The sequence below is a fragment of the Gymnogyps californianus genome, chromosome 1, assembly GCF_018139145.2.
Source record: "Gymnogyps californianus isolate 813 chromosome 1, ASM1813914v2, whole genome shotgun sequence".
In the NCBI taxonomy this organism is placed as follows: domain Eukaryota; kingdom Metazoa; phylum Chordata; class Aves; order Accipitriformes; family Cathartidae; genus Gymnogyps; species Gymnogyps californianus.
The window spans coordinates 17,584,806-17,601,006 of record NC_059471.1 but is presented as its reverse complement, the minus strand read 5'-3'; the positions used below and the strand labels follow the sequence as shown (position 1 = coordinate 17,601,006).

The 16,201-nt window shown below is 44.5% G+C and overlaps 1 protein-coding gene across 1 annotated transcript; it reads left to right on the top strand.

Annotated features, from left to right (window-relative positions):
• Nucleotides 1-13,121: 13,121 nt before the first annotated feature.
• On the top strand, nucleotides 13,122-14,886 carry SLN (sarcolipin). Its single transcript, XM_050914915.1, has 2 exons — nucleotides 13,122-13,174; nucleotides 14,247-14,886. Exon 2 carries the CDS (start codon nucleotides 14,354-14,356, stop codon nucleotides 14,447-14,449), a length of 96 nt encoding a protein of 31 aa, XP_050770872.1. The 5' UTR covers nucleotides 13,122-13,174; nucleotides 14,247-14,353; the 3' UTR covers nucleotides 14,450-14,886.
• The last annotated feature ends 1,315 nt before the right edge of the window (nucleotides 14,887-16,201 follow it).

Below are 16,201 nucleotides of genomic sequence, written 5' to 3'. Positions count from 1 at the left end.
GTAACCTGGATCTGGGCTGAGTGTTTATGGACTGAAGAACAGAGGAGTGTTGTGAGGGAAGGAAAGCAGCCCAAATAACCCTGATTTTAGAAACAGTCTCTGCAGACTGAAACTGGGGTGGGCTTTTTGTGCTCTCACTTACTGCATTTTTAAATCTGTAATAGTCTGAATTTCTGCTGAAGAAGGGATTTTGAGATTAGTTGGTAAAAAATATTTATACAATCACGTTTTTATTTGCAGTTTTCTGCCCAAAATCACATGCATTTCCCTGACATTTCCAAACTGCCTCTGTTTTGCCTGGCTAGTGCAGTACAGCTAGAAGCACTAGCCCTGGCCACACATAACGGTAAATCCCATTTTAGGTACCACTGCTGACCAAGCGAAAACTGACGGTGGGGTCAATCCTGTTCAAAAATATTTGTGGCTGGATGCAGAAAGCTCTTTTCCCTGCATCTATCTCCAGATATGTTCACCCCTGTTCTCACTGGACGTGGTCCCTGAGTCCTACTAACCTCTTTGTAAGTACTTTGGGCCCAACAGCATTTTCTAAGACACTGTGACTTGTCTGTCACCAGTTTCCCTGAATTTGAATAGGCCTCTGCTTGGCCACTTTTCCTTGCAACGAGGTCTAATGCACTCTCTTTCTTAGGGCACTGCCAGGGCAAGACCTTCTTCTTCTTCCAAGTCAAATGCCTTGGGAGAGAGTAGGCAGGCAACGGCATGCACAGTCATGCCTCCGGGGGGGAGCAAGCAAGCTCCTTGGCTCAGAGTATCCCTCGCATCCTGCCCCTCCTTGTACATACACACACACACACACACACACACACACACACACACGCACACGCACACACACACACGCACACATACACAGAGTTCTCCATTGCTCCTTGGCTGACATTTCCCCAGCATCTCCCCTTCTCTCAGACTGGTCATACCCAAGCCACGTGCTGACAAACCTCAGAAAATAATTGGCGCAGAACCAATAATTTCTTATTACAAGGAGGACTGCACATAGAAAACAACACGAGCTAGCAAGGTTCGCGTGCCCTTATTGCCCAGGTAATCATCAACAACATCAACCCCTGCCAGTGTTTCAGGATGGCAAAACTGAACTTTAGCTCAAGATAATGAAGCAACATCCCTCTAATGTTTCCTGGGATAACGAGTTTCTTTTCTGACCTGGCACAGATTGCCACTTCTTTCCAAGAGTGTAGCGAGCCCCACAGGAGCTCTGCAGAGGATTAGAGCGTGGTTCCCTGGCTGTTCCTGCTGGATTAAGAGATACTTTTTTTAGCCAGGGTTCACACAGGTCAATGTCATGTCATCCATCCTGAGCAGTCTATTAGGTGTCAGATGGTTGCTAGGTCCTATGGGCAAAGTACTGATTTTGTGAATATTATCAAGCCAAGCCAAAGAGTGTACTGACCTGTGTCCCTGACCCTCTCTTGCAGGGAAGAGTTACAATGAGTAGGAATTCATGCTTGCTGCTTGTTTAGCCAGACCTTCTATCTGGAAAGTGTCTCCTGTGATCCACAAAGGTCTGGAAGATGGCAGATAACACCTCTTCCAGTCAAGAAGAACTGGAAGAGACTTCAGAGAGGCAGATGCTAGAGGTGCATTCAGACAATGCTTTCAACACAGCACTTTCAAGCAGAGAATCTTGTAACCACCTGTGCAAGCACTTGCACCATGCAAAATGGCTAGCACCGAGCAGCGCATCCAAGGGTGGAGGGAAGGTGGGGTGCCTGGCTCCAGCTGCCATAAACACCGACTGCACGCTGGCAGGTCAGCTGGTCACTGCTGCAGGATTATGTTCGTGGCTTGATCCACAGAAAGTCATGCTGACAGCTGGTTTGGTAGTGCCCAGGTTTGATATTAGTGGTTGCCTAGTCAAGCCCTGGGAGGGTAAAACAAGTAGCTTCCTGTTTCAGAGAAAGGAATGAATGATAATGTGTTAGTAGAGGGTATGATCCTCCCAAGGAAAGGTATGATAGCTGAGCAGGGAGCGGATGTCCTTGTTTTTTCCCTTAGCCATATCACACTCAAGTCTGTAGGCATAAACGTAGGTGTCTGTGTACTGCTCACTTGCTGCTGTCTGCAGTTGTATACCCTCAGGTAACGAAGCTTCCATCTGCTCATGCTGAGATGTGTTAATTTATTTTGTAAAAAGCAAAAAGTGGATTTAACTGTTCATTAGTGATGCACAAAGTGTGATTACTAAAAGACAAGAAGAGGGCAAGCAATATTTATTACAAACAAAAGAGGAAGCTTAACCTTAGTGTTGTAGCTATCTAGTGTTAAAAGACTTTGCTTCCAATATGTTACTGGCCAGTAGTCCTGTTAAAAGTTGTTGTTCACTCTTAACACTTGTCTTTCTTGCAAAGAGCCCAGACAAACATATGTCTAGCAAAACAGATTGGGAGAGCAACCCTCAAATGGCTAATTATAACGGATGTGGATTTTGACCAAGCAAGAGGAAAGAAGCTCTGGGGGAGCCCAGACTGAGGGTGCTGCTTTGGGCTGTTCCACAATTTGGCTGTTCAAAATTTTCCTCTGGGTTAGATTCTGACAGTCCCTAAAGCTCAGCTGCATTTGGTAGCCTGGAGCAAGCATCTGGGTCCTGGAGAGGGAGGGTGTTGCTGGATTGTTGAGAGTATCTATGTCTGACTTCTTCTCATTTATTCCATAATAGTACAGTGCACTGAGAAAGAATAACAATTTCTTTTTATTAGTTAGATACAAAACTCCAGTCTGCATTGTCTTGAGCCAAGGTTCATTTCAGATTTCATGCCACTCACCCAGGGTCAATGACTGATGTGATTAGAAAGTCATTAGAGACCTCTTGACTCTCTTTGGCTGTGTATAAACACCTCAAAGATGAAGGGTGAATCAGTGCTGAGTGGGGATCTGCTTCTGCCTTCCCTCCCCATCATGTCACTCCAGCCATTATTAGGTCTGTTTGTCCTAATGAACACAAAGCAATGCCACCATGTGCTTAGGGCTCAGCCCAGCCCCAGTTAAAACCCATAGCAAGCTTCCTCTTGAATTCAATGAGAGAAGGATGAGATCCTTCATGGGCTGACTAGCACCACGCAAACCTGCGTAGGAAGGAAAGTTGATTAGAACATGGCTGCTTAAATTTAGATCGTGTTTGCTATTGTAGTTCATATTTTTCTCAGGAATCAATGACTTATTTGGGTTGCTACGGTTACTTGGTACTGTTATGCAAACCCAGCTCAGCCTGTTGTTGGAATGCTGGATGTCGGCAATTTGAAAAATGAACACTACAAATGCCGCGTTAATCATGCCAAAGCTACTCCGACTGCCTCAAACCCATAAAAACAATACTGCTTGTGCTGAGGGGTGTCTCTCACTTGGTTTTGGTTTATGCAATAAAATGTTTTAATATGAGGATCGTGGCTTTTCTTGCTGGAGTGAGGCTAATTAATACTGGCCTTGTATTTGGCTCAAGAAATAAAACAGAAATGTGAGTGTCAGCATCTCTCTGCAGAGGGTCTTTGTGGGTGTGGTGGGCCAGCAGAGACATATTTTAGGTACTGTTTAGTGGCAGTTTATCTATTCATTACACCTGTTTACATTTGTAGAGCACACCTACATCTTGCAAAAGCATTAAGTCTTCCAGCCCTGTTGGCTTTCCCCTGTCCCAGGCATTGCCTGAGTAACTGAGGGTTCTTGTCTACAGCATCCAGAAACTCAAACTACTGTAAAAAACACTATCTAATTGATGACTGCTAAACTACAATCATACCAGGGCTCATGCTATGAAGCATTTATAGAGATAAGCTTCCTTTTTTGTTTAAATTCAACAATATTCCCGGTTCTGATACAGATATCCAGCTTAATGTGGTTTCCTCTCTACCAGTCATGGGCTGGACCCGGAGGTCACCCCCACACATCCTGTTTGCAGACTCCTGTGCTTCCTTTTGGTGGTTCCTGGCTGGAAGTATGCTGCTTCCTATCCACCTCTGAGCTTCATAATTCCAGAAGCAGGGCAGGTGCTTTCTATATGTTGTTTTTTTCTTTTTTTCCCCAGACAGGTTCCAGGCTACGGCTTCAGCTTGCTGGTTCTGTTCACACGCTGCTCTGAGTGTCCCTAGGGAAGGACACTGATTCCTTTCCATGTTCCCAGGGATGGGCTCTCTGTCTTCTCACGGTAGATGCTGGACTATATAAACTGCCCACTGCTGGTAGTTACTTCCTGATGATCTTCTAGCTGAGGGGGTGATGTCCCACCATGGTGTTTTGGTTTTTTTTTTAATTGAACCAAGCTGCACCGTTTTGTCAAAGAGTTTCTGTTGGCGTTTTTAAAGTGGTGAGAATGGGAGGGAATGAAAGCTCATACTAACACGTAGAGCATCACCCAGAATTTGTTGCTTATTTGGCTTCCCAAAGGTATTTGAGGGCCTAGTTTGGCCAAGGTTTAGCCAGAATTTCAGGGTTTTTCCTTTGTTGGACTCAGGTGGGGCTGTCAAAGGATTTGTTTCCCAGGTGCACACAGAGAGAGTGTCCCCCTCCACTCCTTTCAGATGGTGCATGCACAGGCTGCTCTACTGCAGCACTCTCCTCAATAGTCCCTATCCTTCAGAATAGCCCCCATCACCCTACTGGGGCATACCCCCTCCAGGTCTTTATAGCCAACCAGGAATGGTTAACACTTCTCTGTGGCTGCCACAGCTTTGTCATGAGGATTTGGGCAGGATATTATCTGTCTGAGGAGAAATAGTGCTGCTTTCTTGAAATGCAGCACCTGCTCCATGGCATCTGTGTTTGTTGTTCTGTTGTAAATAGGAAGCATCTTCTCCCACGGAGAAGGAGGGACCACACACCGCACCTGGGGTAAGGGCATCCACGCAGGCGATCAGCCGTGCGGCTTGCACGTTGCAGCAGAGCTGGGCTGCGAGCTTTCAGAAACAGGTTCATCGGCCCATAGCCCTGTAAAACCACACAAACACTGTCAGCTGAAAGTACCGGGGTGTGTTGGCACAACAGCTGGTCGCTACCTAGTAACTAAAGGCAAACGTTCCTTGCAGGGAGTATTTGCAGCCTGCCTTATAAATTACTCTGGAGATTTAAGAACTCACACAACAGCTGTATGAGTTAGAGCTGAAAGCTTCTCACATAGTAGTAGTGCTGATACGGTTGTTCATAGAGATAAAAATTGTATTTCTACATGGTGCCAGGACATAGTTTATTAAAGACTCACTTCTTTTCATGTAAGAGAACTAAGTCAGGTTGTGAGCACACAGACATCTCAATCTGGGGTAGAGTAAGGGGAGAACCTGCCTGACATCAGCGGTAGCTCATGGCCAAACTCCTACTCAGAAATAACTTTACAGTAACTCACCCCTTTTTGCAGAGATAAGCACCCTGTCTTTGCTTACACAATCAGTTACCAGGCTGCAACCAACAGGCTGTAAGTTCACAGCCACCCGTGTTGCTTTGTGTCCATTCCTGTTCCAGGGTGGCTGGACCCTTTGCTGGAGACTTTCGACACGTTGATAGCTATAAGGGCATCAATCAGTCTTGATGCAGGAGCACAGAACATCAAGGCCTGAGTACAGAAAGCTGCTCTTTGCCTATGCCTCTGACCCTGCTGCACCAAAGTCTTTCCTCTACCACCTGTAGAAATTTCCTCCACCACTCAGAAATGAGTTAAAAAAAGACTGATTGTGTTTCTGATTTGAATGCGTTCTTCTTCCACTGCAGCTTTTACCATCAATCCCTCTCACATGTTTCTCTAATAGTTTGCAGATTCTTTTCTCTTTGAACAAATGCTGACTAGATTTTTTCTCTGTTCCCTTAACACTTTGTATCTGTGGGCAGAAGTCTGCTGGTTCAAGCATAAACCCCAGAAATGGCATCCATTGCAATAAGGAACTTCTACTGATGTTGCAAAGGTCATGACTGCTCTGCTCCTGAAGATGTTGCTGGCGCAGGGGCCTGTAGTCGCAGGGATTTATCATGCACCTGCCTGCTCTGTCTGCCCAAACTGCAGCTCCATCCAGCAGCACATTTTAAGCTCTAACAGTGTGGAAGAGTGTGGCCACAGTAATCTGCATCTCTGTGACCTTGACCCTGATTGCTGAAATTAGCTTTACAGATGGTTAAGCTCAAAAGCCTCTCCATAGCTTCCGCCAATACTGGCTGGACAAGGGAGCGCAGTGAGAGCAGATCCCAGCGCATAGCCGTGAATCCCCTACTAGCTTTTAGCTATCTTCCAGGAGAAACTCATTAACTGCAAGGTCTGATGTTTAGCATCACCGGGAGAAGTTGCCTTTTAATGCCTTTCCTTAAAGTCCAGTGAAAGATGAAGGCTATGTCCCAGAATTCAACTCCATTCAGAACAAATGCGAGCATGTATGAGCTGAGATGTAAAATACATCCATTTTGGCTAACTTTCTACAGCATTTCTGCATTATTTCACTTCTGATATTTAATCTCCTAAATGCTGTTCACTGTCTTGATTGTCCCTGGGGTGACTGGGCCACTGCTGTTGCAGGTGAATTGATGTTTTCTTCACTCTTGACCTGACATTTAAAGCAGTTTGGAGACAGCCAGCTATAAAAGACTAGAATTGAGGTCTCCCTCCCTTTATCCTTCTTGTCTTACCTCTCATTTGTGGTGCCTTAGAAGTAATTTCAAGTTGTCTTCTTTCCCCATTGTGTTCAGGGCTGCATGTGATCTTTTATTGGTCTAACTGCATTACTACATAGGTTTGTAGTTTGGCTCATAGTACTGCAGCTTTTGTCCAGTTGAAAATGTTGTATAGAGATAAGAGGAGTATCTTCTGACTCTAGACTTCTTGTGAAAAGAAGTCTAAAATTAATAAAACTAAAAATGAAAATGATAAAATAAATCTAATAAAAGTATGATAAGAACAAGTCTAAAAATAAATGAACTCTGACAGAGGACAAGAGACTACGACCTGGCAACAATTGTAAATGTTCATGTGACTTGTGGTCCATTCTTTGGTTATTGTAATCTTCTCTGAAACATTCTTCCTTGTTATCCTGCACTTTTCTGGTCATATTCATCTTGCATAACTGTGGAGATAAAAAAGCTAAATACCTTCCAAAGAGCTGTAAACATCTATTTTATGCCAAATAAATTACCAGTTGGAGGACTCTTTCTCCCCACCGACTGTAGTGTGATACTGATACTAGAAGAGATTAATCCCACCCATCAGACACTAAAAAATTGTGATGATTCCCTACCTGTCACCCATTCCTTATTGTGTTCCTTTTGAGGATCAGCCTTGGTAACAAGTCAGTGTGAAGTGAAGCTAAAGATGAACTAAAGATTGTAAGAGAGAGTGCTGTGATGATTAAAATTTGGAAGTATTATTCACCAATATTTTCAGTAATTTCTAGAAGGATGAGATTGGTGAGCGGCAAACATCAACAATATGGGGCAAGATGTTCTACTTGTGCTCTCCACACCCAGAATGTAAGTCCTTAAGTTCCTCACTGTGCTAACATCTCATCCTGGGGACACTTTCCATAGGTGGTTTTGTCACTGAAGCTCCCTAAGACCTGAAAGACCAGCAGTGGCAGGCAGTCAGCTCTCTACCTTGTGCCTCCGTTGCTGTGCAGTCCTTTTCCCACCTGCCCGAAGGAGAACAGAACTGAATCCAGATCTTCACATCCCATGTGTGTCTATGTCACAGTGGTCCTGCTGGGGAAATGGAGGTATAGTTTGCTGTGGTTTGGAGAAACGGTACCTATGGCATCTGAGGATTTGTTCAAAGCATCTAGTTTGCTGTAGACGGTGAGATGCCAGCAAATGCAGTTAGTAACTAGTTTTGTGACTGGGTGCTCTGAATATCTAATGATTTCTCCTTTGCTTCTGCTGATCTGATGTCCCTGCCCATTTTGGGTCCTTCAGTTTTGTTTTACACTTCAGCAAGCCCCAAAGGATATACTAATGCTAAAGTAAATGTCATACGAACAGTCTGTCAGACTCTGCTAATCTGCTGGATAGGCAGTTCTACATAGGAATAATACATGGCATCTCTGGGCAGGGACACCGTGCACTGTTGGCTTTGAAGGATGAAGAGTCCTATTCCTTGCACTGAGGAAGGAACTCAACAGTGCCAACCCATTTAGCTTTCAAAATAAAAGGCTAAAAGGCTTAACTCAGAGACAAGGCTAAAACCACCTGTGTCTAAGTAGACTGCGATGTCTCTCTGCAGCCCCAGGAAAGGTACCTGGCTCTCAAATGATGACAGCATTTAAGACTTGCTTTGACCCGTAGTATCCTCTATCAGCTAACTCAAGCAACTGCCTACTCACCCCGTGGCTGGTGTGAATCCTATTCTTGGGAACTCAGGTAGATTCATCTGCTAAAAATACAGACCTCTGCCATCTGGCCAAGTCCAGCCTTTCTAGCCCCCCAAAACTCTCTTTGGAGGTAGTCAGTATGCTCTGTGGAGTTTAGGGAGGCTGACCCTACAGCAGACATCTACAACAGGCAAATGACTTGCATGTATTAAGTAAGTGCCTGGTTTTCCTTCGCTAGCTCTTTTAAGGGAGCCTATGCTGACCGGTTCTACGGGAAGCTCTGTGCTGTGGTCACGCAGCCATCGCGCTGAGAGCCACGGCTCTCACACCTTCCTGGCAGGTAGGATCCTGCTATGGGAGCCTAAAAACAAGATGTGGCAATATTCAGGCTCCTTTGTACATCTTCAGCTTTTCATGGAGTGACGGTGTCTGTTTAGAAGTCCTGTAAATCATCAGATTTAAGATCTGTTGAGCAGTCTTAAGCGATGTTTGTCTTCAGTTCCCATAGAGAGACGTGATAGTTATGTGTGAAATACATACTGTGATTACAAGTACAGTATGTTGCTGCAAACTTGGGTTCATACAGATAAGACATCAGTGCTTCAGGTGGGTCTTCTAAGAAGATACTTGTGATTACACTAGAGAGTAGGTGCCAATTTAAAAATGAACCAATTATTAGCAGATTTAAAAAATATATATACTGCACCTAGTGAGAAAGGTAATAATGAGAGCAAAAAAGGACACAATCTGCTCTAATTGTGTAACAATGGCTTTGAAAGATTATGTGCTACTTGATTAGTAGGCTGGGAAGAACTTGAGATAGTCACAGCAACTTTAAATATAGACTAGAGCCTTAAGTTTGAGTATGCGAGGCATGAAGAGGGAGCTTTGGCATGGGCCATGTGAAAGCTGAGAACGTCAAGATCTGTCAGAAAAAGAAGAAAAAATAAAAGTGCCAATGAGAAAAATATTCAGCACGGTATTTAAACCTCTGTGTCAGCATTTAAAGTAAAACCATTTAGTTCATTCTCTTTTTCTTCTTTCTGCTTTCCTAATCAATACTAAATCACTTGGTTAAATAAACCATCCTTTTAAAGATATGGCCTTCAGGGTCTTTGGGCTCTTCGTTCATAAACAGCAGGAGTATGTTTTTTTGGGGTGAGTCAGAATTTTCAACCTCTGGCAACTGCAGACTCTAATCTACAGCGTTTTGAAGTCAGATGTTCAGACACTGGTTGGATTTACAGTTAACATCCAGGCACATTCCACAGCTCAGGCATGTTTATTGGACCCCCTGTTCAGTGCTAAGTCCTTTTTTTTTCACAAGTTTTGTGTGTGTGTGTGTGTGTGTATATATATATGTGTAAAAATATATAGGAACATTCTGTCAGATGACATCCAAAGTAAGTGTAACATAATTTGGCTCTTCTAAAGTTACTAGGGACTAGCTCTGTCAATCAAAAAGTGTTTCTTAGCTAGTTGGTCTCAGTTCTAGCAAATGAGCTGCCTTCACATTGCTGATAGGTTGAGGAAAGTTACTTTCTCTGCTATATGGAATATTTGAATTTGCTATTTCATTTTTGTAATGCTGAAATATAGGATGTTGTGTAGAGAAGCTCAGCTATAAACAAGTTGCCTGGTCTAGAACTATTCATGGAATGAGCCATCACAGCTGCAGGAACAGGTCCTTGTGTTGAAGGGACACCCTGACAGTACAAGCAAGAGGGAGCCATAAACCCAACCCTGTTTGTAGTCCCAATCTAGCAATCCCAACAGCCTGAGTCCCAGAAGTTTGAGGACATCCAGGCAAAGATCATGTTACCTTCACTGTGTTTCTCTATGCCTTCCCCAGATTTCCCTACCAGTCAGTATGTTGGGTTAGATGAACATTTGTTCTGGTCCACTAATGAATTCTTGTGATCCTATATGCTTTTCCATGGTCTCCTCTAAGATCCTCAGCACAAAAAATGAGGGAAGCATCTGTGCCTGTAGAAAGGAGTTAGGGTGTTTATTGTGTGTGCTGATTAATGACATTTATAGCACTCTTTCCCTACTTTGAAGAAGGGAAGTTTTCTAGCTGTCATGGGCGAAGTCCAAGAAGAAGGAGGTGAGCTGGGAGAGAGCAGGAAGGGACTCCCTGTCAGTGTGGAAGTGCAGATACAGGCCTGGGGACCAGGGCTGAGAGGTTCCAGTCAAAGAAAAGCATTTTTTGAGTTTTCTGTTGGCAGAGAGTAAAATAAATCCCAAGATCTCCAAGACGCATAGCTCAAGGGGAATATTTGGGCACTGATGTGCAACATTTAGTAATTAGGATCAATGGCACTCAAATGTTTCACCCTTTTCCTGGTGGATATTTATGTGATTCAAGGTGAAGTGGATTAGCCATTTGTCGTGGTTTAACCCCAGCTGGCAGCTAAGCACCACGCAGCCGCTCGCTCACTGCCCCCCCACCCCTGGGATGGGGAGAGAATCAGGAAAAAAAAAACTCGTGAGTTGAGATAAAGACAGTTTAATAGGACAGAAAGGAATGAAAAACAATGATAATGATAATAATAATAATATGACAATAGCAATACTAAAAGAATTAAACTATACAAAGTAAGTGGTGCACAATGCAATTGCTCACCACTCGTTGACCGATGCCCAGTTAGTTCCCGAGCCGCGATCCCCCCTCCCAGTTAACTCCCCCCAGTTTATATACTGGGCATGATGTCATATGGTATGGAATAGCTCTTTGGCCAGTTTGGGTCAGCTGTCCTGATGGTGTCCCCTCCCAGCTTCTTGTGCCCCTCCAGCCTTCTTGCTGGCTGGGCACGAGAAGCTGAAAAATCCTTGACTTAGTATAAACACTACTTAGCAACAACTAAAAACATCAGTGTGTTATCAACATTCTTTTCCTACTAAATCCAAAACACAGCACTATACTAGCTACTAGGAAGAAAATTAACTCTGTCCTAGCCGAAACCAGGACACCATTGCATGAGAAATCCAGAGATTTCTGCTTCAGAACATGCCAGGGAAAGGAATAGCCTAGGGCAAGTTGATGGCAGACATACACCCTACTTCCCTCAGGCTGAGGGGGAGCATTTTGAATCTGGATTTCCCAAATCCCCTGTAAGAGTGGGACAGGTTTGCCCAAGTTTTCCTTGACAGGATGGGCTTTGGTGGCACAGCCCAGCAGAGCACTCATTGCAGTAGGACCCTGCAAACCTGCTTAGGCATCTAACTCCTGAATGAGGCATGGGTTAAGCCTTTGCCCTTTCATCTGTATATTTTAGCACAGGACTCCCACGCAGCATGTTGACTTTTGTGAACATGCTGCCCGGGTGTTTAGGAGGGCAGTGGCAAGGCAGTCAAGCCAACAAAAGCAAAGATTTCTGTGGTTCTGGTAGGTTCCTCCTACCTCCAGTCATTGTGTGGGAAGACTATTTAGGGAGATCATCCAGTAAAACCCAAGCAACTCTCCCCTCCACCCCCTGGTTACCCACAGCTATTTGTTTTGTTGTGTTTTTCATCGGGTTGGTTTCCAGCCAGCCGGCCTCCCTCACCGGGGGCATCACACTGTGATGTGAGTGCCAGTGCTGGTGCAAAGGGAGAAACCTGGGAGCTCATGGAGGGTCACTGTCACAGCAAGCTTGGATACTCTGAGCTACAGTGCCTCCCAGCATGCCCAAATATAAATATACAAAAGGCATCAGAATCAGTAAATAATCTGCATGCTATATATCATGCGGTATTTGGCAGTGAGAATAAGGCCAGCGTTGTGGATAGCCTTACACACTTAAACCTGATCAGGATCCTCAAGCTCATCTGGCAGCACCATGTTGCAGAAGTGACCCCTCTGACTTCAGTGGAAATACTCGTATCATTCATCTGAAGCAAAGGCTCCTAGCAGGGGGAAACCCACGGCAGCACAAGGCTGGCACAGTCTGCTCCTGGTTCAGTCCAGCCCGCTCTGCTGAGACTCTCTTTCAGCTGTACGGATTTAAAGGAAACAAATAGCCATTTCTTTTTGTTCACGTATATAGCAAGTTCTAGCAGTGCCTTGGGCAAAGATAAGGTGATGTGGGGATTAGAGCTATCTAGGCCACACAGCAATACTTCTCTGTATGCTCAGGCAGATGGAGCATTAATATCAGCATTGAAAATCGATGAGGGAAGAGCATGCAGGTGAGTCAGTGGGTCTTTAAAGCAATGGATTGTGCTTTTCAGACCTCCTAGTCCCAAACTTTTCTATCCAGCAAATAATCCTGGATTTCAGTAGTCTGCATTTAAATGCAAAGAATATTTTGCTCCTATTCATTTTCTTTTAAATGCATATGAACTTGAGAAGCTGTGGAGACTATAGGTATATAAGACAGCAACAGCTGTACTGTGCTCAAGAAGGTAAAGGTGTAGACAGGTCTCCATCTCCTGGAAATGATCTTGAGAGATCCTGAATTCTGCACACAGGCTTCTGCAAGTGGCTCTTTCTTTCCTTTTCTTTTCCCCACATCGAGGAACACACCAGTGGGCCAAAAGACATTCTCTGTCAAATCCCATTGACTCCCAAGGGCCGCACACAGCTCTGCTCTTAGCACAGCACCACGTCAGAAGAACTAAAAGAAGCAAATCAGCCCGCAGAGCCCACTGCATAAACAGCCTTAACCAAATCCTGCAGCCCAGCTTAGCCCTTTTAAAATATTTTGGGGGTGATGTCAGCACCTGGGTTGCCAATGCACTTGTCGCTCTCCTCCCTCAGCCTACTTTAGTTCCCACACAGGGACGGGGCATCCAGATCGAGTGGGAGATAGGCAGAAGCTTGGAGGGAAATAATATTTGCAGCAACCCAAAGTCCAAAGGCGGAACCACTGGGCTACATTTACCTCCTCAAGGTAAAAAAACTTGGCTTACTTATTAGGTCAGGTTTTCTCTTGTCCAAGTACATAGGAGGCTGGCAAAACAACTTGGGAATGTAGGACTTTGTTAACTGCATGCACTGGGCTTTTAATATTTAATCTGCAAACTAAAGCAGTTTCTATTTAAACTCTCTGTCTTCATGCAGGTATGGTCCCAGGACTTCTCTTGTTTGCACCATAGATATTACAGCCTAATCTAGCTTCTCTGCTGAGATTTTGGTTGTGTGGCTGAAATTCTTTGTCTAGAGTTTATGTCTCATTTGTTTAAAGGTTTTTATTTTATTTACATGGCATACAGATGGGATTAGTGCATGATATTAATGATAAAATATTCTCAGTTCTCTGCACGAACTCCAAAACCATATAAAATTCAAAACTTGCTGTGATAAAGTAAATAAAACCAATAACCAATAGAAAAGTTTTCGAATACAACCTGAATGGGATTTCTGAAGTAAGAGATCTATAGCAGCTTGAAAGTGCAGGAAAGTCAGAAGGTTCTTGAGAAAATGCTATTTCATTCATAGGATTAGCTCACAAAATTTATGAAGTTCTTCAGAAATGAAAATGTCTAACTTTAGGTTCTCCTTGTACTTTTAGTGGTAACATAAATAATTCAGATTTATTAGTCTTTCTTTACAAAATAATAGTTTGCACCTAGTTTCTTTAAAAAATGAAAATATGCAAACAAATATAGGAATTTAAAGAACTCTCAACAGTAGTATATTTACAATGTATATCTGTTGAAAGCAATAAAAGGGGCTTGGGCATTATTTATTTGAAAATGCTTGTACAAAGCAGCGCTAATTTCCACAGACTGCTCACCCCTGTGCGGTGTATTTTGGGGTGACACTGAGAATACTCCTTGTCAAATGCTGGAAATCAAAGAAGGTGATAAGCTGCCAGGGACAGCTTTTACTTTTTAGCGTCCCCAGTGCCTACTAACTTCTAGCCACTGAAACAACATTTATTTACACCAATATAAATAGCTCTGCTGAACCTGCCACCTTCATGCATCTGTTCTTCACTTATTTTTCTTTTTCCTTAAAAGAGCCCGTGACCTGAAGGTTGAGCTCAAGGACGCTCCCAGGCAAGCCACTGAAGTTTTCCCTTTGCTCTACCTGCTGACCTCTGCTCTCCCCTGATTACTCCCGAAAAATGGAGCGATCCACACAAGAACTTTTCCTCAACTTCATGATTGTCCTGATTACCGTACTGCTCATGTGGCTCCTTGTGAAGTCTTACCAGGATTAAAAGACAATCAGAAACTCTTCAAGTGTGTGTCTCCGCAGACATAAGTAACACCCACAGCACACTGTGATTAGCTTTCAGTCAATTGAGGATGTCGTGAATCTTTTTTTTACTCTCTCCTATCTGTTGCCTGTGCTAATGTTTGTGATGGGTCTATGACAGTGTAATTATTTTATTCTGCAGTGATCCAGCTGTAAAATGTAAAATGCAAGATCCTTAGGAACTGTTTGACGTGGCTGTCTCCTCCGGTAGTTACTGTGAATGCTGTAACCCCCTGCCCGCCATGCTGGCTTGTTTGGCATCAGTGTTAGGTTCTTGAGGGTATAAAACTGCAGGATGCAATGTAACTGTCTGTATTAACCAGCGTAAGAGGCACAAACTCGCTTAGCAGAAAGGAATGTGAAACCTCTACTTTCACTTGCTCGTTTCACTTAAATAAAGAACATGTAAAATCATTTTTTGTAGCATTCCTTATCCCTCTCCCGGCCTGACTGCTATTCACGGGGAGACCTGCCGATAACTGTGGTACAACGTGCCATGCAAGTCTGGTAGTTTGCTTGTTCCTCTCACCTGTATTTTCATTTGTATTTTTAAAAAAATTGCTGTAGAGTGGAAATCCTGCAGCTTAACAGGTGCGTAGCCACATGACTGAGCTGTTCAGGTCACTTTTCTGTCCAGAGTGACTTACACCGTTGGTGCCTGTGGACTTCAAAAAGAACCTCTGTCCCACCAGGGCATTGTCAATAATTGCATTTTCTGAAGCTGGATTTCAGGCAGGGATTCCCAGGATTCTATTTTTGGCCAAGCTGTGCTTGGAGCAGTGCCTGGAGGGATGAGCCTGGGTCAGTCGCAGGCATAGGCGCCCGCTGGTGTCCCAGCCCTGCTGCAAGCCTTGCCCAGGGCGGCAGTCCCTTGGACTCCTCTGCGGCACGCCAGGTGCCACGGCACGACCACGCTCAGCCTCAGCAGGACAAGGTGCGAGTGTGTCTGGGTTGCTGTGACGGTGTCGTCACCTGCTAAAAAATCTTGAGCCAGCTTGAAGAGCCCACAGTCCCTGGGTTTGTGAAATCAGTAATTAAACTCCTCCTAGGCATTCCCCATCTGTTATTTTAACGGCTTCAGAGAATCAGTATCATCTTCTACAAATACAGCTTTCTGTAGGAAGGCCGTTAGATGTGTGCCACGCTGCTGATACAGGTCTCCTTTCCCTCCAGGAGCCTGCAAGGAGCGGGCAACATTGCGGGGCTGTGCTGGGAGTTACCCAAGGCAGGTCTCTGGTACGGTTAGGTGGAGTGGTGCCGGCCGTGACAGCTGGGACTCGGGCTTGGGCTTTAAGGAAAGACAGCAAACATTGTGGTAGCACCACTCGTTCAGTGTGGGTGTTGCTTAAAGATTGCTAGTAAATGACCCGTTGCCCTGTGTCATTTGTACTGTCCGTCCGGGTTTGCAGTCACCCCCGCTGCAGCTGGTGCCACTCATCCTCCCAGTCAACAAATCCCCACGCCAGTGCAATGATAAAAATTGCCTCTTGTTTACTCTTGGCTGTGACTGAGCAAACCTCCTTCCAGTATTTCCAGGGATGGCAAATTTTTTGCGAGAAAACTGAGACATTGAAATGAACTTTTGCCAGCGGTGGACACAGCCTTTCTCTGCAGCCCACCTTGCACCAGATGCTGCTATATTGTCTCTAATTTACATGGTCAGTTTGTGTTCGTAAGCTTGGCTGAGACACGCAGCAGCGGCTGGAGAAGGACA

Bases quoted from the DNA above. Each gene is read 5' to 3' on its own strand.
- SLN (XM_050914915.1), top strand. From the start codon at position 14,354: ATGGAGCGATCCACACAAGAACTTTTCCTCAACTTCATGATTGTCCTG.